Source organism: Bubalus bubalis, chromosome X (genome assembly GCF_019923935.1).
Source record: "Bubalus bubalis isolate 160015118507 breed Murrah chromosome X, NDDB_SH_1, whole genome shotgun sequence".
Classification (NCBI taxonomy): Eukaryota; Metazoa; Chordata; class Mammalia; order Artiodactyla; family Bovidae; genus Bubalus; species Bubalus bubalis.
In genome coordinates this window covers 119,310,338-119,337,152 of record NC_059181.1, presented here as the reverse complement: position 1 = coordinate 119,337,152, position 26,815 = coordinate 119,310,338, and the positions used below count along the sequence as shown (strand labels likewise).

The following is a 26,815-nucleotide window of genomic DNA, read 5'->3' as shown; positions in this document are numbered from 1 at the left end:
TGTCATGCAACATAACATGATCACATCAAGCTCATGGCTCTACACAGATGAGGACTAGACTGTGGAATATATGTGCACCCACTACCCACTAGATTGTGGGGCTTCCTAGTAGCTCAGTTGGTAAAGAATTCGCCTGCAATGCAGGAGACCCTGGTTCAATTCCTGGGTCAGGGAAGATCTGCTGGAGAAGGGATAGGTTACCCACTCCAGTATTCTTGGGCTTCCCTGGTGGCTCAGTTGGTAAAGAATCCGCCTGCAATGTGGGAGACCTGGGTTGGATCCCTGGGTTGGGAAGATCCCTGGAGAAGGGAACGGCTACCCACTCCAGTATTCTGGCCTGGAGAATTCCATGGACTGTATAGTCCATGGGGTCACAAACAGTTGGACATGACTGAATGACTTTCACAGAGCACTAGATTGCGAGAATAGTAAGGTGGAGAAACTTAAGAGTTTTCTAGGGCTCCTACCATAGAGAAAAGATTTCCACAGAGCTCAAGTCCCACTCTAATGCAGAAGAGCACCCTGACAAACGTTCCAGGCAGCTAAGACACAGTAAGCATCCAGCAGACAATTCTGACTGCTAGTTACTGGGTATTCCTTTGCATAGTGCTCATAATACTCTGTTTCTAAAAGCTCCACAGTTTTCTTTCTGATTTTGACAGCATCTATGGAGTCTTGCAAGGGAGCAGTAAAAAACAAAAGATATTATTTTTAGAAGGGTTTTGGAGCTCAGAAATCATTCTCACTGCCTGTCCCTGAAGAGAGGTGAGTCATCATGTCTCAGGGTTGAGCATGTCCGGAGACTAGCTGTAATCAGCGTTCAGCTGAAGTTTTACAATTTCTAGTCACATTTTGCTGGTTGATTTATGATTAATATAAATTTTATATTCATGGAGTAGCTCAACTCAGACAGGTCTACTTAAGGACAGCACTAGAGGCAAGAAAGTAAAACAAAGATTTATTCACATTTCATTTTTAGTCAGCATCTCTAATCAATAGAAACAGGTATGACAATATGTTAAAACGTGTCAACGATTTGTTTTAATCAATAAGGAACAGTCTGGAGAGAGTGAGAAACTGGTTCAGTTTGCTAGAAACATTTCATTCTTGAGGAAATTTTGCACAATTAGCTCAGATGCTGACTACACAGATTCCTAGACAGAATTATGGTCCTGTGGGTAGATCTTACTATTGTATATCACATTTGGTTAATCAACTTTGATGCATTTGTATATTATTAAAAAAATAGAGACTTCCTTCAGTGTCACTGCTTCAAATAAATGTGTCAAATAAATGCTGTAAGTATACTTTCTGGAGTTGCTACTTCTGCAAGTGATTCAGTTTTCCATATTTTTATTATTTGAGGCTTTTATTTTAAAAAGCTTTCCAAAACAGTATGAGTTTATTCTAATTAAGTCTCAAGGGACATAAACATGGTCCTCTGTGATAATGTGGAATGTTTTGTATGTACAATTTTGCTCAAACTAGTGAAAATATGTATGCCTGGAATTTCAACCAATGGATTGCTTTAGCCCTGTTCTCTGCTGTTGGTTTCCTTGTCAGGGGAAATCACCAATGAATGAAAACAACTGTGATATTTAAAAATAAAATATAGGCCTCTGGCAGTAAGGAAAGGAGATGAAACTCTGATTTTAATTTCTAATGACTCTCCCAATCACAGCTTATGTGCACTCACTGGACTCTCGTCTTCTTGAGGCAGGGGTATAGTCTATTCATTGCTGTATCCCATAGAGTGCCTCATGCAAAATGGATTCTCAATAAACATCTACTGAACCAAGATGAATGGAATGAACTTTAAATCCAAGCTGCAGAGTCCACCTTTACCTTCCCCAAAACAATGGGATGGTGATTTCAAGATATAACCACCCTCTGAGTATTCAGTGATATCTATTCTGTACCTTGAGCACATCTGCAGTAGCAAGAATGAGAGTGATATACCATAAAGGGAGAACAGGGTCCACATGGATAAGGCTGTATCTACTGGCCACTACATTGTGCAGAAATTTCATAGGATGAGTATTTCCACTGGAAATCATATAGGAGAGGCCATGCTAGAAATTAGTTTCACTTTACAGAGAGATGTTTATATACCTTCAAGCTGAAAGATTTGCACAAGGGCTACCAGAAGGTCAAAAAGTCTTTTGAGTAATTTGTGCAGTCTATAAACTTACATTTAAAATCTCACCTAAAATTAGCAGCATTACTGGCTAGAAGTAACTTCCAGTCCATTAATATTGAAGACTTGCCATCTTATCAAAACTTTAAAAGTATAATTAATGTTGGCACATATAATATACATATTCTTAATATTTACATATCACTCCCATATGTTTAGTTGCTTACCATATAATTCCTCCCCAGAAGAATGAGAAAAATACATAAAATGCTAAAGAACCCCAAATCACAAGGTGGTTGATCCATGTCCAGAAACGAGTATCCAAGGCGAGCTGAAAAGATACAACACAGGAAATTTCATGATGTGTACACACCACACCAGGCAGTGTCTGGTGGCATTCAATAACTCATACATGATATCTGTGGGAGGATCCAGCTTGGCCAGGCAACCAAAGCCGAACGGCACTAGAAGAACAGAACCCAGACTTCCCAAAGAGCTTTGCCCCAACATATTTAGATGCCAGAGTACAGGCATGGAGGTATGGACAAGGAAGTACCCACTGCAGATGCCTCACTACTGAAGGAAGGACAAGGAATGAAGTCATGGTAAGATCCCGGACACTGGAGCCCCCATGTCCTTAAGTGGTGGTGGTCAGGAAGCTGATGGCAAAAAGAGAAGGCCTAGCTGATAGAGGCAGGTATACCGAGGATCAGGAGAAGAGGGAAAGAGTAGCTAGGAAGAAAAGACCAACTACACAAAGGAGTCATGAGACCTCAAACACAACATAAGGGAGGTTACTAAATGCAAAGGCAACTAGCTGTACATATCAGGCATCATGGAACCACAGATTGCGGGTCTATGTAACATGCCTTTCAATTGCAAACCCCACAGCTACTCCATTGAATCAATAACTTTTTCAGCTGCCTGAGATTTTAATCCTTTCATGTTTCCTCCAGGACTGATTGTTTTTTCTGACTGTGGCACCTGGGATTTTCACATGCAATCTAAAAATAAAAAGTATGGTCCACTCTGCTTTCTTAAAATTTCTGGGCCACAATGCTTACTATCCAGGGCATTTCATTCTTGAAGAGGAGGTGGTGTCTGTTTTGTTACTTGCTGTTCTGACACCCTGCTCCTCAGCTCTCTGTTAATAGTCTCTCATTCATAAACAGGATATTGATAACATTGTGAATGCAGCCCAGTCTTGAATCCCCTCCACCCCACCCCCCACCAAGCTGCTAGGAAACATGTCACAGTAATACTCATGCAAAGAAGATGGACTGGATGGCTTTTCAGAGACAGATGAAAAATGTTGCAGTAAGGCCAACTTTAACTATGAAGGGTGCTTGAAGGCCCTGGGGCCATATACAAGGCCAGGGGTAAAAAAGGGTGGAGAGAATCCCCTTTTAAGTCATGATCCTATGAAATATAACAGTAAATAATAATAATTAGCATCTATTGTACCAATCTCGTTCTATGTGCCAGACACTACTTTAACTGCTTTATACATATTCACTAATTGACTTCTCATAAAAAATCCCAGGGGAGGTAGGTGGTCCTTTTATTTCTATTTCATAGAAGAGGAAATAGAAATGCTGAGAAACAAGGTCACTTGCCCAAGGACACCCAGCTAGTAAGTGGCTAAACCGAGTTGAATTGTAACATTTTCTAGCAAGCCTAAAATATCACTGAAATAGTACATGAAGAATGCAAACATGTTAGTTCTATTCAGTACGACAAATGGATCATGTATAAAAATGCAGAGGGGAAATGGTTAGAGGCCCTTTGTCAATTATACTTCTGAATCTAGTTCTGATCAATGGGCAGAATGAAATTCATTTAAAGGTACTCATTCTTGGACTCCATGTGAGGTGTTTATTACTGGAATGATCAAAATAATTCGATTATACCTTCAACTGTAACGGTGGCCCAACTCATGAGTCTTAAGGGCAGTATTCAACATACAGCATTATTACACGGCTGCATGTTAATGACAACGATTTTGCCAAAACTGCTTTCCTTGAATGTTATCTGCCATATATTCTTATGCATTTCATCACTAATATGGGTAAATTTCAGTGATGAACACATTATATGAAATATCATCACTACCAAGCTCTTTGGCACACATATTTTGCTCACAGACACTTATTTTCAACTGTCTTAAGTATCCAAATTCCTTTAAGGACTGGCCTTCTTAAACAGATATATAACTTTAAAAAATATTCAAGTATTTAACATGGAAACACACACACTCACAGTCCATTTATATACCACTTCTCATAACATCTCAAAAACAGCAGGAACAAAGGAAGAGATTTCCAATATAAATTAAAAAAAAAAGAGGATAGAAAATATACTGGAAAAAAATGGATCACAAATAGTATACAAATGTCGAAATCTCTAATACCACACATAATTTTAATAAGCATTCAGACTTGAATAACAGCTCACAGTAAAAATTAAGATATATTAGTATAAGACCAGAAAGTATTAAAAAAAATATGGTGTTAAACATAATAAAAATCTAACCTTCAGAGTTACGGTGAATACCAAGACTGTAAAAATAATGGTTCCAAATGTCCAATTTCCATATACCTGAAAAACATTCAACAATTACATGTACCATGAATACACAAGCCTGCTTAAAACAATAAACAGCCAGTTTAATCTTGTGTGTAACTGACAAGGATTTTTGTATAAATTGTTTAGGGAAATATCTGCTCAAAAGATCAGGCCAATATGTTGGCTTTTACTGTGAGCCTAAATTTTCTTGAAGAGGTACACCACATGTGTGGTTGCTAGGGTTTATTTCATGAATCCATGTAGCATAAAACAAAGAACAGACTAGCATGATACAGGCAGGAAAAATTCTGTTCCACTACCAGTAACGTTCATAAGACAACTCATTTGGATGTCTCCTGTCTTTACAGAGTTTGATATGGGCTTTTCCTGTCAAATTGCTCTGAAAGTTAAAGTCACTAAGTCATGTCTGACTCTGCGACCCCATGGACTATACAGTCCATGGAATTCTCTAGGCCACAACACTGGACTGGGTAGCCTTTCCCTTCTCCAGGGGATCTTCCCAACCCAGGGATCGAACCCAGGTCTCCAGCATTGCAGGTGGATTCTTTTCCAGCTGAGCCACCAGGGAAGCCCAAGAATACTGGACTGGGTAGCCTATCGCTGCTCCAGCAGATCTTCCTGACCCAGGAATCGAACCAGGGTCTCCTGCATTGCAGGCGGATTATTTACCAACTGAGCTATCAGGGAAGCCCAATATACCTCTAAAGATCTCAAACAAGGACTAATTTGCAGACAAATGAACTTACATTTTAAAAATAGAGTATATGGTGATATGGTGACAGGGTAACTAGACTTACTGTGGTGATCAATCAGTACATACAAATATCAAATCATTATACTATACAACTGAGGCATATGTTACATGTCAGTTATATCTTAATAAAAAACCAAAATAATTTTGTGGCTATAAATATTACAGCTGTTAGTATGAGCACATCAAAGAAAAGCAGATACCATGTATAAATCCGAACGATGGCAATGAATGGCACATATGCTTACCAAATGCTGTCAAGATCTGAATGCATAACATTAAAACAGAAAATGAAATGTAAAAGGTTTTTAAAAAATAAAAACAAAAAATTAAGGTTAATAGCAAAAAAAAAGGATTTGATCAAATCATACATGGTGTTATGTTTAACTTCTGATAGTAGTTCTTATTACAATTTTAGCAAACATACAATAACGTCTAATTCATTTGGACTTCATGAACTCAAAATGAGAGATGAATTAAACATAGGGTGGGTTGAGGCTCCCCATGCACCACCAGTAGAGTTTGCTGAGCAAATGAACCATATCAACAGAATTGTGGGAGAGTATAGTCAGCTGTCTATAATTTATGTACCAAATAAACATAAAATAAAAAGGTAAAGTTACAGAATCAAGTCATAAAGCTGAAGGGATCTGAGAAATCATACAATCTAATTTCTTCTGCTTACCACTGGGCAAAGGTGACTTTGAAAACTGAAGTGATTGGCCTGAGGATGCACACAGATTCACTAGGGAACTCTCCCTGGCAAATGCTATATGTACCTACACTAAAGTACTAAATCTATATTTCATCAACACTTACTCAGTGATTGAACTGATTTCTGTTAGTCCAAATTAGAGAGGTTTTAACTGTAGTACCTAATTTCAGTATATCATTCAAATTCACTGAGCCTATCACTTCTGTAGTAGATGGTGATTGCATGGTTCTAGACATAGTCATTGTACTCAGTAAAGTCTTTTTGAAACTTAGCTTTGCTTCACATGATTATAAACTATGAATGACCATAAAAGAGGAAGCTGAGAAATAGCAAAGAACCTAGTGGAAGCAGCATGCAAGGTGGGTTCGATTTTCCACTGTGTGGCTGCCAAAGACCTCACCCCATCAGCAATTCTCTCCTAGAGCACAGCCAGGGCAAAGTCACCCCAATGCAGGTGCTGACCTACGGAGTCGCTTGCTGGGAAGACACTGGCAGGATCAGTGTAGCCTTTCTGGAAAACACTATGCACCCATGTGGAAAGGAAGCAGGAAGAGAAGGGAATTCCCTAATTATTGGGCAAATACTACAAACATATGGCAGCTACCTCCTTGCACTCTAAGCACAGACTAAGAACTGAGTGGGGACAGACTTGGCTTTTAAAACAGCAAAACCCTGGCTCACATCAAAGTGTACAGATTCAAAGTCTAAAGTCCCAAGAATTCTGTTCATCTAGTAAAAATTACAGCCAAGTTAAGCTTCCAGAGGTTTGCACATAAGCTTTCTAGTTAGGTGTGCATGCAGGAAGTGATTTTTTACTTTGACATTTCAATTGTTCTAAGGATGCTGTGAGAACTAAATACTATACCTTTAAGAAATAATTTGCAAAATGATTACAGCTATAGTATGTGTATGATAGACCCAATGCCTATGGAAAAAAATTAAACCATGCTTATAACAGCAAAACACGTAATTTTTTTTTACCTTTCCATTTTCGTCTAAGGATGTAGTCTGAAAAAGAAAGTAAGTCCCAAAGAAAAACACTGTTCCTTCAAATGCAGCCAGAAATGTCCAGTATAGGAATGGGCCCAACTGTAGCATGGCGTTTCCAGATATTTTCCTATTGAGAAATGGGAAAAAACACAAGTTAACGAATCTCTGTAGGCTGTTTATTTAAAGATACAGTGAAACGCTGAAGGTGCGCATGGGGTTTGACCCTGTTTATAGAATGAAAGTTCCTCGTGAGGGATTGGTAGGCTTTCATTAAAAAATCAAACGGAGACACAGGTTTGTCTTTGTGTAATCACCTACTGTCTGAGGTGTTGGAGTAAGTTGTTATAGTGCTTCTAAGTTACGATTCTGATCACTGATAATATTAATATCATCAATAATAATAATCAGCTCATTTATTGAGTACTTATTATACGCTTATAAAAATGGGTTAAGAGTTTTATATAGTCCATTTGTGTACACACAAAAACCACGAGATAGGTATTCTTATCACTACCATTTTCAAATAATGAGCCTCAAAAAGGTGTATCATAACTGTTTCCAAACTCTGATCCACACTGGAATCACAAGGGGATCTTTAAAGACATTGATGTTTGGCTCCCACTCTCATTCTGATTTAACTGGCATGAGGTATAACCTGGCTAACCAGGACAATTTTAAAACTTCCCAGGTAGGAGTTCCCTGGTGGTCCAGTGGCTAAAACTCTGTGCTCTCAATGCAGCTGACCCAGGTTCCATCCCTGGGCAGGGAACTAGATTCCACATGCTGCAACTAAATATACTACACACTGCAACTCAAGAGTTCTCTTGCCACAACATAGATCTTCAATCCCACTTGCCACAACTAAGATTGAGCACAGTCAAATTTAAAAAAAAGTACAACTCCCCAGGTAATTCTAATGTGCAGTAAAGTTTGGGAACCACTAGTACAGCTATATGCCAGAGCTGACTTTAAATCACATGCTCTCAACCAAACAAGCTACCATGACTTTGTAACTATAATTATAAAAATACTTCTTTTAATCAAGATCTCTTCCTGGGAATTTAACCTTTTTTAGGTCTTTGGTGCCCTTTATATTTTTAAAATGAGTCAAATAACATGTCTGAAGCTGTACAGCCAGGCTTTGATAAATGGCGGGTGGACAGATCCAAAGTTTAACATCCATCAAAAATAAGAGTGTTCTGGGTACAAGTCAGGATGTCGAATAAGGCTACCGATTCTAATGGGACAGAGCTACAGAAATAAGATAGGTCTGTGCATGGAATTCTTTAGTTCTATTTCAAATTCCTCTTAACATGTATCAAAAAATCACTCAAATAGAGCACCTGTTGCCAATATTATGAAGACTGTCATTGAGCTGTAATGAATAAGAAAGACCTTTGTAATGTAAGTGCAACTGATCCCTGTTCTGTTGGTATGGAGTGCTATGGGCTTTCCTGAAAAACAGCAATTAAGCAAATTTTACCTACTAAGATGTCCAAGTGCACACAGAAATCAGCAATGGAGCTGCTGCTGCTAAGTCACTTCAGTCGTGTCCTACTCTGTGCGACCCTACAGATGGCAGCCCACCAGGCTCCTCTGTCCCTGGGATTCTCCAGGCAAGAATACTGGAGTGGGTTGCCATTTCCTTCTCCAATACATACATGCATGCTAAGTTGCTTCAGTCATGTCCGATTCTGTGCGACCCTATGGACAGCAGTCCACCAGGCTCCTCTGTCCATGGGATTCTCCAGGCAAGATTACTAGAGTGGGTTGCCATTTCCTTCTCCACAGCAATGGTGGGGATGCATAAAGCTATACGCTGCTATTTGCCCTAGAAAGCTGCAGGAGGAAACAGGTAACTGCTTTCCAGAAATGAGCTCTACCCACAGCCAGTAAGTCACATTCCCAAGGCAACTGGGAGCCACTGGGAAGGCAATTCTCTTAAAGAGCCTTGAAAGGAGCACCCAGCAAATGCCAGCCAATGAGGGTTTTGAGAGTCACTGAGTGCGGTTGAGGCAAGAAGTGGTTCCTCTCTTTCCAGCCAGTCACTGGATTTACATCACGCATTGTGGGAAGAAAGGAAGTAGCGTCATGGTGTGTTGGGTTATAGCTGAGGTTTTCCAGCTGAACTCAGGTGAATGACGGACCTGCTGTAACTTAGAATGTGGTAGCTAATGTGAAAGGAACAGGAGGGAATGAAGATGAGGGGTGCTGACCAGCAGCACAGGCCTGAGCATTTCCATATAATCGGAGGCAGCAGGTATACCAAGACCTTTCTTTTGCCTTTTAAAGTGGTAGAAGACTATGCCTCTACCCTCGAAACAAGTACTACAGTTTACTTTTCAAATTTCTCTCAAAAAATACGAAAAGATCCAGTTATGTCACATTTCACATCAAAACTTTTGGTAAACGCCTGCATCACTAAGACCATGAAGGTGACATCTATAATATGTTACATAAGGCCACACGTCACATTAAGTGGTATAAATGTGGAGAAAGCCACATATGAAGACTGGAGTTTCCTGTTTACAAAGGAACACTCAGAGCAATGGAGCAATCTCCAACACAGTGACAGGCTGAGAGCAGCGTCTTGTCAGGGCAGGCAGGCAGGAAACCGCCTTTTGGGCTATGTGATAGGTATGCCCTGGCTTTCATCTCTCCATCAGATGTGGAAACTATACCCTCTATGCAAAATTGTTTAAAAATTCATGACGAGGCTTCCCTGGTGGCTCAGTGGTAAAGAATCCACTGGCCAATGCAGTAGACATGGGTTCAATCCCTGATCCAGGAAGATCCAGGAGCAACCAAGCTCATGAGCCACAACTATTGAGCCTGTGCTCCCTAAGAGAAGCCACCTCAATGAGAAGCCCATGCATATCACAACTAGAGAGTAGCCGCTGCTTGCCACAACTACTGAAAGTCCCACATGCACCAACGAACACCTAGCACAGCCATAAATAATAAATAAAAGAATAATTAAAAAATCATGAGCTACACCCGTGTGTCGTTACTAAAACTTCATAGAAACCCTTACAAGAATTTGTACTCAATAGGTTGCTTCAAGTTTTCAACATTCTTAATGTGCAAAAGTGCTCAGCATAGCCCTGAAGTTATGTGGAGAAGGGTGTTATTAATAGCACAGTAAGATTATATAGCTCCCATCTATTGAAAATTTTGGCATGGCAACCCACTCCAGTATTCTTGCCTGAAGAATACTCATGGATATAGGAGCCTGGTGGGCTATAGTCCATGGGGTCGCAAAAAGTAGGACAGGACTGAGCGACTAAGCACACTGAAATTTACTATGTGCACCGCTGTGGGCTTCCCCGGTGGCTCAGTGGTAATAAATCTGCCTGCAATGCAGTAGACTTGGGTTTAATCCCTGGGTCAGGAAGATCCCCCGGAGGAGGGCATGGCAATCCACTACAGTATTCTTGCCTGGGAAATCCCATGGACACAGGTGCCTGGTGGATTAGAGTCCATGGGGTCACAAAGAGTCGGACATGACTGAGAGACTGAGCATGCATGCAGGCACCACTGTAAGTTTTTCCATGTAGTCACTCATTTAATCCTCCCCCAAACACTGTGATTAGATCTGTTGTTACTGAAGAGGAAACTAAGGCCCATCTCAGTCAGGTGACTTCAGCAAGGGCAGAGCTGAGATTAGGGCATAGGCAAGGTTACAGCTCTTGGTGGCACTGAACAAGAGGCATTCGGCTCCCTGCCACCCAAATCCCTCTTTCACCAGAGTCACTGCACTACTGGTCTTCACTTTAGTTGTTGTCTGAAGATAGAACACTGCTGCTCAAGATTTGAAAACCACCAGCTTGTGGAAAAGAGCACAGGTCTGGTCATCAGGAGGAGGGAAATTGGATCTTGCCCTGGCCTCTCATTATACCCTCTATCCTTAGGCAAGTCATTTCTGGGCCTTGAGTCTTCATTTATTTAAACAAGAGGGTATGAGAGCTCATGCTCTGGAAGATTTATACCAAGGGTGCTATGATTCTTCTGTTGATCAAACTATACCCTTTCCAAGAAATACTAGAGCGGAACACAGTAACACCATGAGGAAGCAATCAGCAAATACCAGATTGGGGGAAACTCTACAAGGTAAATGATCAGGTTTTGTTAACAAATAAATTGTCATAATAACCTACAGATTAAGAGAGTCTCAGAAGCCTATTAACCAACTGCAGTATATGGGCCTTATATACAGTTTCAAATAAGCATGCTATAAGACATGAGTCAACTGGAAAAAACCTGAGCATTGACTGGATATTTGACAATATAATGGACTTGTTAAATTTTTAGGTATGGTAGTGTACTGAAATAACTATTTTATATAATGATTGATATTTGCTTTAAAATAAGTCCTTGATAGAGAAGACAAGGTTATTAATGAAGTAGGATTGGCCGTGAGTTGATATTCAAGCGGAGTGGTGAAGACAGGGAAGTTCACTACATAGTGAATACAATAGTATTGTTGCTACTTCTGTGCATGTTTTAAATTTTTCATAATATCTTTAAAATGAGAACAAATTTATAACTCTGGTTAAGTCTAACAATTCCTAATTGTGAGTTTTATGAGTCATATACCTTCACTTTGCACAAATTAACCTTACTCAACTCACTCTATTGCAGTTGCTCCCCACTATTCAATAATGCTTACAATCTGCAGTAAATTAACATCTTTATCCTTAGCTGTAGGCTTCACTTACAAAAATCCAATTTAATCAAAGGTTAAGCAACTGGGGCTAGTGCCAAGTACCCATCCAAGAGAAAAACAACTATTTCCAACTAACACAACATGAATATAAAGGCTTGATGAGTTAATTATTTTCTTCAACAATGCCATTTTAGAATGGGGGCTAACAAGGCAGGGAGGCTATGTTTCAGGGGCAGTTTACAAAAGAAAGCCTAACATAACATCGTCAGTTCAATCTATTATATCTTTGGGTGGCCCTTTTTTGGGTGAGGGTGTTGTTCAGTTGCTAAGTCGTGTCTAACTCTGTGACTGCATGGACTGCAGCATGCTTCCCTGTCCTTCACTATCTCCCAGAGTTTGCCCAAACTTATGTCCATTGAGTCGGTGATGCCATCCAAACATCTCCTCCTCTGTCCTCCCCTTCTCCTCCTGCCCTCAATCTTTCCCAGCATCAGGGTCTTTTCCGATGAGTCAGCTCTTCACATCAGGCAGCAGGTGAGGAGATGGCAGGTAGTTAAAACTAGTCTGTCTTCATCTAAGACTCTAGAACTCTATGACAATGTAGGCAAAGTTTTAGGAACTACTGATTCTGAACTAAATAATTTCACCCATCCAAGTATAAGACATATACCTAGGACAAGTCATTTTCCAGCTGGATGGTTTAGTTTAAGTAGCTAAAAATTCAGAACAGAACCATGTAATCAAACCAGGAGGGAAGTTCTGTGTCCTTCTGACCTGCAGATAAAATGAAACCCACAACTTCGAATGTCTGAGGGGATTTTACCTTACGTATGTTCAACTTACATGTACAATCGGGGATCTGAGGTCAATGTGTCAATATTGATGTGCTGTTCCAGTAGACTGTAGGCCAGGATGGGCAAGGATGTGAAGCAGATATTGTACATTGTAAGGTAAGCAGCATCATACAGTGGCTATAATGACAAACCACAAAAGAGAAATAAATGTACTGGAACAATCATCTGCCAGAGGATATTAAACTGTCAGGAAAAATCACAAGCTAAAACAAGACAGTTTCCTTTCATACTTTGTGTGACAGCACAAAAAGGTTTTGTAAATAAGGTCACTCTGATGAGTATAGAAAAGAAACTAACATATTGTAATACATCATATTAATATACTCTCCCTTTAAAAACAGGCTCTTATTCAGAATGTTTACATGCTATAAACTCTATTTCTAACAGATACTAACCAAGAACTTTTCAAAAATTTTCAGTGAATGAAGACCAATTAAGTATAAAAGAGGAACTCCTTAGGAAAACTAAATACAAGCAGTGGCCAGCCTGTGTCACAGTTTTTTGGCTTAACATTTTACATGCTTTTAAATACCACTATGACCCTCTCCGGACTGTATTTATGATACGAATGTGGCCATTTACTAAGGATTAAATAAATATATTCACAAAAATCAAAGCTAAACATATTCATATGGTCATGACTCTTTCTTGCCCTGAATTCCATAGGCTCCAGACTAAACTTCCTGCTGGTTGTCCCATAGGACAACCTGCAATTCACAATGTCTAAAAGCAAACTCATTCCCTTTAAATCCGCTTCCTCCCATGTTCCCTACTTCAGTAAGTGGCCCCACAATGTTTGCAACCCTAGTATATACCTTGGTGCCCGGTACTGCTTACTTGCTCAAGACATTTTTTTTGAATTGAGTGATTTTCTTTCTACCTCATTAGCCATTCCTTCTCAGGCTCCTCTTCTTCCTGAGCCCTCTGTGTTGGCGTGTTCCAGCACTCCATGTGTGGAACTTTATACTCGCTCTCTAGCTGATCTCATACAGTCCTGTGGTTTTAATACAACCCATTCACTGAAAATTCCTGTATGTAGCCCAGACCTGTTCCATATGACCAACAGCCCACTCAATACCTCCTCCTAAGTGTCTAGTAACTTTCAAATTTATGTCCAGAACTGTCCTGACTTGTCTCACCTGAAATATGCTTCTCTTGAAGTCTTCCTCATCTCTGGAAAGGGCAACTAAATTTTTTTGATCAACCAGAACTGAAATCTTGTATTTATCCTTGACTCTTCTCTTTTTCACAATCCCTATCCAATCTATGAAGAAGTGTTTACTGGCTCCACTTTTAAATACATTCAGAACCACATTACTACTTAGCCCTTCCACTCTGACCATCATGCAAGCCTTTAGTTGTTCTCCCTGCTTCTTCTCCCTTTGACCCGTAGCCTATTCTCAACAAAACTACCTGAGCAGCTATACTAGAAAATAAGTGAAATCAAATCACTGTTTTGTTCAAACTCTCCAGTGGATTCCTTTATCTCTAAAAGTAAAGAAGTTTCTACAATGGTGGGGCTGTAAAGTCCCCCTTGATCTGGCTTCTCTTTACCTGTCTGTCACCTTCTTAGTCAGACCAATCTTGATTTAACTTGCCACGTCCTCTCTCTTGAACACATTTCCTCCACCCTGTTTTTCCCGTCTTATAGTACTAATCACCTTTTAATTTACATGATAAATTTATTATGTTTACTGTATCTCTTTTCACACTAGAATTTAAGCTCTGTGTGGGCAGGGATTTTTACTTGTTTTATTGATAGCTGTAGCTTATGAAAAAGCAAAGCAGCCCATGACACCCAAGAGTTGGCCTGGCACTCACAGCTAGGCACTGGTGCTCTGTAGAACACAAACAATTTCACAAAACAGCAACATCAAACAAGGCCACTGTGATTGTGATGGATGGAGACAAAAACACTTGACCACTCCATAACCACTTCTGAACACAGACACAAAACATTGTCCAGATCACAATAATGACCAACATCTATGTTCTGGCTAATCCAGGTGACTACTACTTCTTGACCAATGACATGTTAGCTTCCTGGACAAGATTTACTAACATGGCCAGTCATAAAATTAATCCCATTTGCTAACAGCAGCCAGCAAGGCCCTACTATTTCTTAAAACCTTCCCCAAATCACCTAACTCAAGCCCAAATCTTACTAGACTTTTCTAACACTCTCTTTCTAAGAGGCTCCATTGTTCCTCATGGTGTACATTCTTTCTGTTGCATTGACTAATAAACCTAGCTTGATGAACTGCAAGTGTTCTCTTGGCTTTGACAATCTTGAATTCCTAGAACAGAACTTAGCTTGCAGGAAGCATTCAACAAAATCTGGATGAATGAATGACTAGACATTGGAAGCTATAACGTATTTGTATAGGACTGATCTGACATTATAAATATTCCTTTACTGAAAAAATATTAAGGTGTTTATAATGAACCTTGTTTTGATGAAAATATTTTGATGAAAATATTTACTGAGTTCAGTAATTTCTACACAGTGCTACATGTTGTAATATAACTATTACCTATGACCTGAATACACAATATCCCATATTCACATGTATCTTTTACACATACAAAATGTTTCTGATTAATAAAATGCATTTAAATTTAAATGTGACACAAATTAACAGAATTATACATTTCTCAATCAACGTCTACTAAAGATACAATATCTATCATAGTGGACGTTGATTCAAAAAGATTGGTAATGACTTGAATAGAGCATCAGTTCATTCATTAGTTGACCTCAAAAACATATGCTGGGAAAAAAAAAATTTACTGAGTGTTTACCAAGTGTGAAATACTGAGAACAGAGAAGATTCATGCCCTGTATGCAAGGAGTTCGAATTCTAGAGGGGGAGGCAATTGCTTCTTGGCCTTTCAGCTAAGATCAAGTGTAGAGGGGGAGGCAGCGTGGTGACTGTATAGCGAGCTGGGAGAGCCTAGAGGAGGGGACCACACTTCTCGCCTGCAGCAGACACAAAGCAAGAGATAATGTATGCAACCTTTTCAATGAGCTTAAGAACACATAATACATATAAGACGGAGACAAAATGTGGTCCACTGGAGAAGGGAATGGTGAACCACTTCACTATTCTTGCCTTGAGAACCCCATGAACAGTATGAAAAGGCAAAAAGATAGGACACTAAAAGAGGAACTCCCCAGGTCGGTAGGTGCCCAATATGCTACTGGAGATCAGTGGAGAAGTAACTCCAGAAAGAATGGATGGACGGAGCCAAAGCAAAACCAATACCCAGTTGTGGATGTGACTGGTGATAGAAGCAAGGTCCGATGCTGTAAAGAACAATATTGTATAGGGACCCGGAATGTTAAGTCCACGAATCAAGGCAGATTGGAAGTGGTCAAACAGGAGGTGGCAAGAGTGAACGTTGACATTTTAGGAATCAGCAAACCAACGGACTGGAATGGGTGAATTTAACTCAGATGACCATTATATCTACTACTGTGGGCAGGAATCCCTTAGAAGACATGGAGTAGCCATTATGGACAACAAAAGAGTCCAAAATGCAGTACTTGGATGCAATCTCAAAAACGACAGAATGATCCCTGTTCGTTTCCAAGGCAAACCATTCAATACCATGGTAATCCAAGTCTATGCCCAACCAATCATGCTGAAGAAGCTGAAGTTGAATGGCTCTATGAAGACCTATAAGACCTGTTAGAACTAACACCCCAAAAAGATGTCCTTTTCATTATAGGGGACTGGAATGCAAAAGTAGGGAGTAAGGAAACACCTGGAGTAACAGGTAAATTTGGCCTTGGAGTACAGAATGAAGCAGGGCAAAGACTAATAGAGTTTTGCCAAGAGAAGGCACTGGTCATAGCAAACACCCTCTTCCAACAACACAAGAGAAGACTCTACATGGACATCACCAGATGGTCAACACCGAAATCAGATTGATGATATTCTTTGCAGCCAAAGATGGAGCTCTATACAGTCAGCATAAACAAGGCGGGAGCTGACTGGCTCAGATCATGAACTCCTTAATGCCAAATTCAGACTTAAACTGAAGAAAGTGGGGAAAACCACTAGACCATGCAGGTATGACCTAAATCGAATCACTTATGATTATACAGTGGAAGTGAGAAATAGATTTCAGGGATTAGATCTGATAGACAGAATACCTAATTAACTATGGATGGAGGTTCGTGACACTGCACAGGAGACAGGGAGGAAGACCATTTTCAAGAAAAATAAATGCAAAAAAGCAAAATGGCTGTCTGAAGAGGTCTTACAAGCAGCTGTGAAAAGAAGAGAAGCCAAAAGCAAAGGAGAAAAGGAAAGATATACCCATTTGAAAGCAGAGTTCCAAAGAATAGCAAGGAGAGATACGAAAGTCTTCCTCAGCAATCAGTGCAAAGAAATAGAGGAAAACAACAGAATGGGAAAGACTAGAGATCTCTTCAAGAAAACTAGAGATATAAGGGAACATTTCATGCAAAGATGGGCTCAATAAAGGACAGAAATGGTATGGACGTAACAGAAGATATTAAGAGGAGGTGGCAAGAATACACAGAAGAACTACACAAAAAAGATCTTCACGACCCAGATAATCATGATGGTGTGATCACTCACCTAGAGCCAGACATCCAGGAATGTGAAGTCAAGTGGGCCTCAGGAAGCATCACTACAAAGCTAGTGGAGGTGATAGAATTCCAGTTGAGCTTTTTCAAATCCTAAAAGATGATGCTGTGAAAGTACTGCACTCAATATGTCTACAAATGTGGAAAACTCAACAGTAGCTATGGGTCTGGAAAAGGTCAGTTTTCATTGCAATTCCAAAGAAAGGCAATGCCAAAGAATGCTCAAACTACTGCACAATTGTACTCATCTCACACGCTAGCAAAATAATGCTCAAAATTCTCCAAGCCAGGGTTCAGCAATACGTGAATGGTGAACTTCCTGATGTTCAAGCTGGTTTTAGAAAAGGCAGAGGAATCAGAGATGAAACTGCCAACATCCGCTGGATCATGGAAAAAGCAAGAGAGTTCCAGAAAAAACATCTATTTCTGCTTTACTGACTATGCCAAAGCCTTTGACTATGTGGATCACAATGAACTGTGGAAAATTCTGAAAGAGATAGAAATATCTGACTGCCTCTTGAGAAATCTGTATGCAGGTCAGGAAGCAACAGTTAGTACTGGACGTGTAACAACAGACTGGTTCCAAATAGGAAAAGGAGTACGTCAAGGCTGTATGTTGTCACCGTGCTTTTTTAACTTATATACAGAGTACATCATGAGAAATGCTGGGCTAGAGGAAGCACATGCTGGAATGAAGATTGCCAGGAGAAATATCGATAACCTCAGATATGCAGATGACACCACCCTTACGGCAGAAAGTGAATGCAGATGACACCACCCTTATGGCAGAAAGTGAAGAAGAACTAAAGAGCCTCTTGAAAGTGAAAGAGGAGAGTGAAAAAGTTGGCTTAAAGCTCAACATTCAGAACACTAAGATCATGGCATCTGGTCCCATCACTTCATGGGAAATAGATGGGGAAACAGTGGCAGACTTTAATTTTTGGGCTTCCAAAATCACTGCAGTTGGTGACTGCAGCCATGAAATTAAAAGATGCTTACTCCTTGGAAGGAAAGTTATGACCAACCTAGACAGCATATTGAAAAGCAGAGACATTACTTTGTCAACAAAGGTCCCTCTAGTCAAGGCTATGGTTTTCCCAGTAGTCATGTATGGATGTGAGAGTTGGACTGTAAAGAAAGCTGAGCGCCAAAGAATTGATGCTTTTGAACTGTGGTGTTGGAGAAGACTCAAGAGTCCCTTGTACTGCAAGGAGATCCAACCAGTCCATCCTAAAGGAGATCAGTCCTGGGTGTTCATTGGAAGGACTGATGTTTAGGCTGAAACTCCAATACTTTGGCTACCTGATGCGACAAACTGACTCATTTGAAAAGACCCTGATGCCGGGATAGATTGAGGGCAGGCGGAGAAGGGGACGACAGAGGATGAGATGGTTGGATGGCATTACCAACTCAATGCGTTACCAACTCAATGGACACGAGTTTGGGTAAACTCCAGGAGTTGGTGATGGACAGGGAGGCCTGGCGTGCTGCAGTCCATGGGGTTGCAAAGAGTCGGACACAACTGAGCAACTAAACTGAACTGAACATAGAAGATGGAGATACTTTGCACACACAAAGATTTAAGTTCAGCAAAATATATTACTGAACTAAAAAGTACCCCCCAAAGGTGTTAGATTTCTGTTAATTCTCAAGGGAGACAAATAGTCTGTTGGCACACTGCACTACATTCTCATTGAAAACCATCCATTCATTTTTTGGCTTATGAGAAATTGAAAGGAAAAAAAAAAACAAATAGATTGACTGGTGTGTAATTTAGTCTTGAATTTTATTCAAACAAAAGGATCATCAATCTATTTTTGTTCCACTATGGTACTTTGAGTGTATATGAGAGATAATTATAATTTTTAGATGCATAATCAGAGGAGACAGAAAAGTCCTCAAAACAAACAACAGGTTTGACAATACGGTTGTTGTGAAACCTTTTATGAATGGTATCTTTTCATGAAGAAAAAAGACCAGTCTATTCCAGCTTTACTAAACAAAGAGTTGATTTTTGTTTAAATAATCTGCATCCTGGTGCCATTTCTACCTTCTCCATGGCTCATATCTAAGTTCCTGGGTTGCAGAGAACACCTGAAGTAGACCTAAACTGAAAAAGGCTGACTAACCTGTATGTATTCCACCAGTGAAGTTGCTTAGTCGTGTCTGACTCTTTGCGGCACCATGGGCTGTAGCCTACCAGGCTCCTCCTCCATCTATGGAATTTTCCAAGCAAGGGTACTGGAGTGGGGTGCCATTGCCTTCTCCAGGAAGACACTCACTGTACTGCAAGCTCCATGGGGTAAGAGCTTTGATCACTGTTACATTCCCAATACTTAACAGGGCACACAGTAGGCACTCAAGAAGTATTTGTTAAATGAATTCACATACCAGTTGAGCAACTGAGGAAGGCAAACATCAACTCCTATGAGAACCTAAGCAGACCCTAGACAGCCCAGGGTTTCAAAAACCCAGGGTTTCCTTTCTTTCTTCATACAATTTTTGTTTGGTCAACATGGTTTTAAAAGCCAGCTTCCCTGTATCAGTTTGCTTCAAAAGTTCAAAGTGTCTTTTTAAAACTTGCGTTCATCATCCATGGAAGTGAGGAATTAAAAATATTTTGAGCAATAGCAATCTGAATGTTCAAGGAAAGTATAACTATCAGAATTTTAAAAATTGTTACCAATGTTGTTACTTTCTAATACAAGAAGGCTGATGGCACATCCTACAGCCAGTAGATAACTAATTCATAAAGTGATCAGCTTAGCAGGAACCGTGGGGCTGATGACATGGCACTGATATAAGAGACAGCATACAATGTAGCAAGGAGGCAAGTTTAAGAGAAAGATAGCAGTCACTTCCTATTGGAAAGAATACATTCTCTAAAAATACTGCCAAGAAATTAGGAAAAAAATCACTTCCTATCACGAGGAATGGGGCAGGCCTTGAAATATAGAAACTCAGTTTCTAATACCTGTGATGATGTTACCAGAAGCTCAGCTTGGTAAAAATCACTGAATTGATCATAGGTAAACTACAAAATTTCTGAGTCATTGAGCATTATAGCTCCCTTAGTCAGCTATACTTCCACTAGAAGCAATGCAAAATGTATTTCAGCTGTTAAAAGAAACCTACAAACGTGCCTGCTCATCCAACCACTTACATATCAAGTCAACATATAGCACATTTTGTATGCAAAAAATGTTCAGAAAACTACAGAGGGCTACAAGTATAGAATTCTTTAACTAATCCAAGGCTTTATCCAGAAATTACTGCCTCTTGGCTAGCTTAAACATCAATTTTTTTTCCCTAGAAAATCAACTTGAGAAAATGTAAAGATAAAAAATTTTATTTGATGAAATATAAATATAGTATAACAATTTAAAGTTATTGTAAAACATTATATACACTGACAAAAAAAAATTTTTTTAAAGGATCTCAATTCTAATAGGATGTACCAAATAACTTTCAAAAGAAAATAACAATAAGACCATTACTGAAGCAAAGACATAAACTTTTGTTATTGGTCAAAAACCAGGCCAAGAAGATCAACTGTTGAACCAAGAGAAAAAAAAAATCCTTTTATTTTGGATATACCTCTTTAAGTATCTACAATCCAGTACACAAAATATGATTTATTAACAGCAAGTATAAACTACATTACAACAAATACCTAGGGAAACCAACCTGCTGTGAGAATCCACAGAAGAACTGGTACAAAAATTGTGGCAAAATGAAACAAAGGTTCTGTAAAAAAAAAAGAAGAAAAGGTTTAATATGTTTCACTCCATCAACTTTTTGAAACTAAAACAGGAAACTGTATTCAATAGTATAGGCAGTCCTAAATGCTTCTAATGTCACAATGCAATAAACTTCTACTCCTGAGTTGTAAGGAAACAATTCAAAACAATAGATTACATTCATATTGATATCAACTTCTGCTCTTCCCAGGCAGAAGATAACCTCACTTACTTTATGAGATCCTCTTGGTGTTCTAGAGAAGAAATGAGCTCATATAAAATGAACACCTAATGGTACTGCACCTTAAATGCCAAGTGGGTTTGTAAAATCATCACAAAGTAGACTGACATAAAGCTCTAAGTGTATATTTTAAAGTCTGTTAATGCCAATAAATAGTCAGGAAATTACTATAGTATATACTGACACAAACAAGTATCAACTAATGGTTTATTGCCTTTGTTACTGCCTCATTAAACAACCAACTATTATTATTGATCATCTACTACAAGTGAAGATGACACTGTGTGATACAAAAAAAAACAAAACCTCTCATTTCTAAGTGAGTTATCACTTAACTGGGAGAATATGAAAAACAGATTAAAAAAATACAAGCTGAGAATGCATAAGGCAGTAAAAGCCACCAGGTGAGAGGATAAATACTAAAATTAAATTAACGTCTTCAGGCAAAACTACCAGCACTAATGTTTTCAAATGAGTGCTGTCCTTCAATATAGGCTTTGACTGTATTTGAGCACTGCTGTCACTTGCTCATGTGTCTCTGGATTTCTCTTTGGGCAGCCCCTTCAATAGTCCATTTTTGAGCCACGTCAAAAAACCATCTCTTTCCTTCTGTCACACGTTCTCACTTAGCTAATTTCCCATTCTGGGAGACTTGAGGCTGTTTTTAAAAATCCAGTGGCTCCTCTGCCACAGCTGAGGATATTTAGGTAAATACACTGCAGGCTGTGGAGGTCATTTCTAAAGAAAACTGCTACACGTGTTTTGAGTAAGTCCTACAGCACCAGAGTGTCAGAGCTCCCAAGGTCATTCTCTGGAAGGGCAACACTCATTTGTATAGATCAATTCTGGCAGAATGCAAAATACTGTCGGTCTACAGTACTTTATGTATATAAAAGAAGTGCTCTGAGGAAGAGACAGTGCTAGGTGTGGATTATGGGGGTGCTTTGTGGGAAGGGGAGGTCTGACTCTCCCATTAGAGTAACAGTTCCATGAAAATAAGGACTTTGCCTGTCTTATTCCATTATGAATTCTCAAGGGCCTGAAATAATGCTTGGCACATGGTAACACATTCAAGCATATTTGTTGATTGAATGAAAAAAGAAGTTAGACTGTGAACTAGGTGTTAAAGATGAATACGATATGGTGATAGCAGGAACCAAGGCAAGACCATATGTATTTTAAACATATCACGTAGCACAGGGTGGGGTGCCTTAAAAGCCAGACTAATTCTTAGACAAAGGAGAGTGAAGTTTCTGGAGGACAAGTTGAAAAGTGGCATTTTCTAAACATTAACCTGCTGAATTATGTAACTGAGTGGAGAAACAGAAAGGAGGAAGACCTGTCACTGCAGGGCAATAACAACTGGAAGATGCAAAGGCAAGATAAGAGGAAGGCAGGCATCTTAGCTCAGCCAGAGTGGGCAAACATATTAGAGATCATCTTGGGACGAAAGGCAGCATAAGAAAGGAACTATGCTAAGTCAGTAACTAAGGTGAAAATGGGCACAGAGATTCTAATGAAGACAGAGAGTTTCTGCATAAATAATCCGCTAAATTGAGAACAGGGATATGTAACTTACTGATCACTGGTAAACATTAGCCATCTTAATACTTGTTTTGTTTTTCTTAACAGAGTGTTCCTTCCATCTGGTGGCAGTTGCTTGAATTGCAGGCCAAACTCTTAAAGAGGCAAACAAGCTTCTGGAACAGGATCAGAATGCTAGGCAGATATGTATGGCCAAAGCTTCATGGGCTCCCCTTCAAGGGGGAGGTAAGAGAGAACAACCATCCATCCCCACGTGAGGCTGTTAAGTTACTGAGTCCAAGGCCCCGTAGACTCTATATAAATAACATAACCACACCGAAATGGCAGAAAAGGAGAAAAAAAAAAGTAACTTTGGAAACAGTATTTTGACTACATACTCTAAGGCTAAAGAGCTAAAGACAGAAGTGCGCACACACATATTTCTCAAGTTAGTCAGGCTTGTTTCTCACAGGAATATATGAGTTAGCAATTCTGGAACTACTTTAAGTATAAACTTGAGGATTTAGCAAATAAATAAATAATGCAAATGAGAACCAGGTTTCTCACTGCTGAAGAAAGGAGTTCAGTTCAGTTGCTCAGTCGTGTACGACTCTTTGTGAAGAAAGGAGTTACTAATATGGAAAAGGGAAAGGTTAGATAGAATGAACCTTGTCGTGTTGCCTTTAATCAAAGGTATCCATACAAACTGAGTTCAAGTATTGAGCTTATAAGGATACCAATGACAATGAGCACAACGAGCACCAGATCTAGATTTCTAAATACCATTTGTTAAAAAAAAAAAAAAAAAAAAAAAAAAAGGACCAGAGATCCTTGGAGAAAAGTCTGAATCCAGGACTGGGGAAGGAAAAAATACAAGAGGCACCTAGAATATCATGTGGTACCAGAAAAGACAAGACTTAAAAAAAGGTGATGGTCAGGCATGGGTATATCCAATGGGTATAAAGTTTTAGTAAGTTCTAGAGATCTGCTATACTTAACAGGACTGTATTCTTCCACCTAATAATCTGTTAAGGAGATAGAGCTCTTGTTACATGTCATCACAATAAAATAAGTTAATGATGGGGACATGGTGAAAGGACACGGGTGCCAAGTCTGTGACAATCTGAGGAACAGTGAATGATGGTAATGAATTTCAACACAAAATAAAGTAGCTGGTTTACTGGAGAATGCTCTTTTCAAACAAAATTACACAAGCAAAACTGAGGTGCCCTGAGACCCTCAAAACACCATCTGAATCAATGTTTCAAGTTGACATTATCATGAATGGGACATCCTGACAACACATCCTCCTGATATGATGCCCTCAGCAGGTTGCAACAGCGCTTCTGTGGTAATTGTGCCCAAACTTGAGTATAACAACAGGCAAATATTAGACAAACCCAAATTGAGGGACATTCAACTAACTCAATGGCCAGCATTCTTCAAACATGTTAAGATCATAAAGACAAAAAAGACAGGAACTATCCCATGTTAAAGAAGACTAAGGAGATCAGGATCCTTAAATGCAGGCATGAGCCTGAAATGGACCACAAAACAAATATCTGTGGGACCATTAGCAAAATTCCAATACAGTATATAGACTAGTTAATAATGTGCTAATTAATATCAATTTATTGATCTTGGTAACTATGCTGCGTGTTATCTAATGTGCTAACAGTGGGCAAAGCTGAGCAGAGAGTATACGAGATTTCACTAATTTTGCAACTTTTAAAAAGTACGAAATTATCTCAAAATGAAAACTGAAAAAACTTCAAAAAAATAAACAGAACAGAATATAGGATAGGAGATCAAGTTCTGGTACATGGTTAAAACAGGTAAACCTAACGTATATGTTGCATAAATTATATCTAAATTTATATATCATTTATATTACTATATATCATATAGTAATGTCAATAGGATAAGTCATTGGTGCAAGGGTGGAAAAGATTGGAAAAGCACAAGGGAACTTTCTGGGGTGATAGAGATGGTCAATATTTGATTCTGGTGGTAGTTTCATGGATGCAAACATTTGTCAAAATCAAGCTATTAACATTTAATGGGTACACTGTACTGTATTTAAACTATACTTCAAGAAAGTTTACTTAAAATTTTTCATCTCAAATCTCTTTCATTAAAAGGAATTTCTGGTTTCTGATTCATTAAACACACCACCTTTGTTTTACTGACCACAAATTTCAGGGCTAAGACACTAAAAGAAATACGAAAAAAGAACCAAAAAACCCTACAACCAAGCTAAGTCAATGCTGTGTTAAACTCTCATAAATTATAAATATTTTATCACATACCTTATAGAAGAAATACTGGACAAGGTGTGCAATTCTCACATAATATAGATGTCCATGAGCCAGCAGCAGTTTCTTTAAATGTTTAAACTTTGGGACCGCATAATCGCTATTCCTGGATGCTTGGCGACCTTCTTTGCCTTTAATACCTAAAATAAGACAATCTCCATAGGGTATTTGTATAGAGTAAGTAACCACCTCATCTGTTACTTCCAGGTTTTTCTTGCTTACAAGTACAGTTCAATTGAATAGTTTAGCATTGTTTTCTTAAGCAAAAAGTGCTTTTATCGGTGAGATTTATCAATAAAAAGTAAAATTGTTTAATTGGCAATTACCTATTTATAACAAAACATAAAACAATTAATGAAATCATTATTTTAATCATGGTAAGGCAAAAATTATACTGAGGAAAAATTTTAATCTGAAAAATATCTTGAAGGTACTTGGTAAGTGATTAATTATACATGGCACCAGACTAGGTGTTATACTAAAGCAACTCAGAAACCTGGGGTTTATGGTTTAAAAGTAAACTGAAGAGTTGTAATGAGATGGTTAAGTCCTCATACCAAATGATACTCTGAGCAGTGGTTAGCTAACACTTAGTCCTGTCCAAAATGTCCATAAAGCAGCTGGTTCACACCAAAGGTCCTTGAAATTTGCTCTTGTCCAAAATGCCCATGAGCATACTTGGTCCACACCAAATAGTTCTGGACAGCACCAAATTTCAAGGGGGCTTCTCAGGCGGCTCTGTGGTAAAGAATCCACCTGCCAATACAGGAGATGCGGGTTCAATCCCTGGAGGGAAGGGGAGTTCCCCTGGAGGAGGGCATGGCAACCCACTCCAGTATTCTTGCCTGGAGAATCCCATGGACAAAGTAGCCTGGCAGGCTATGGTCCATAGGGTCACAAAAGAGTCAGACACGACTTAGCGACTAAACAACAGAATTTCAAGGACCTTTTGGTGCGGACAAAATGCACTATGGACATCTTAGACAAGATCAAATGTCCTGCAAGGCTGAGTAGCAGCCCACGCTCAAGCTTGAGCCCATGAGCTCAAGTGGTTTCAGGCCATTTCTGGTCAATAGCCCATGAGTCGAACTAGAGTTCCACAGTAAATAGGGTTACTTCCAAATGGAAAGAATTTGGGAATCCAAACTGCTTTACAATAACTTCCAAAATACTAATAATGCTATTATTTCTCCCTCTCCAAAAATATTCTGGGGTGTTAGGATTGCTGCCTCCCAGAAACCTAACAGGGGGCAAAATGGTGAAGTCCTAGAGAATCTGCTGTTGCATGCCAACATGTAAATTCACCACTACAGCCCAAACGACCATGCATAGATATCGGCATGAGGAAAATCAGCCAGCCAGTTATCATTTCTGAGTTCCAAGCAGTTAAGGACCTCAAAAGATACAGTGCAGCAACATAAGCAGGCGATCTGGCCAGTGGTGAAAAATCAATAAAATTTCCTGCATGCTGGCAAAAATGAGAGCTAAATGATCAATCACACGGCCAGGAGGTTTCAGAAATTTGGTTTACTTGGCTAATAAAATAATATCCTCCAGCCTGGTATTGCTACATTCCCACCAGGGGTAGGACTTATGCATGGGCATATTCCATTGTCAGATGAGAACCTTCATTTGATTAACAATGATCATTCCCGAATTCAAATTCAAGATGAACAAC

General features: G+C 39.3%; 1 protein-coding gene across 11 annotated transcripts in view; it reads right to left on the bottom strand.

The window, feature by feature from the left end:
• ATP11C (ATPase phospholipid transporting 11C) overlaps nucleotides 1-26,815 on the bottom strand; it is a 175,116-nt gene that overhangs the window by 13,158 nt on the left and 135,143 nt on the right. For all 11 annotated transcript variants that reach the window (XM_025276801.1, XM_006058634.3, XM_025276799.2 and 8 more), the window contains 6 exons: nucleotides 25,132-25,277; nucleotides 21,005-21,064; nucleotides 12,689-12,816; nucleotides 7,171-7,306; nucleotides 4,670-4,735; nucleotides 2,365-2,468 (listed from right to left, as the gene is read on the bottom strand). In XM_025276801.1, the coding sequence (XP_025132586.1) occupies nucleotides 2,365-2,468; nucleotides 4,670-4,735; nucleotides 7,171-7,306; nucleotides 12,689-12,816; nucleotides 21,005-21,064; nucleotides 25,132-25,277 (640 nt within the window). The remainder of the gene's footprint in view (nucleotides 1-2,364; nucleotides 2,469-4,669; nucleotides 4,736-7,170; nucleotides 7,307-12,688; nucleotides 12,817-21,004; nucleotides 21,065-25,131; nucleotides 25,278-26,815) is intronic.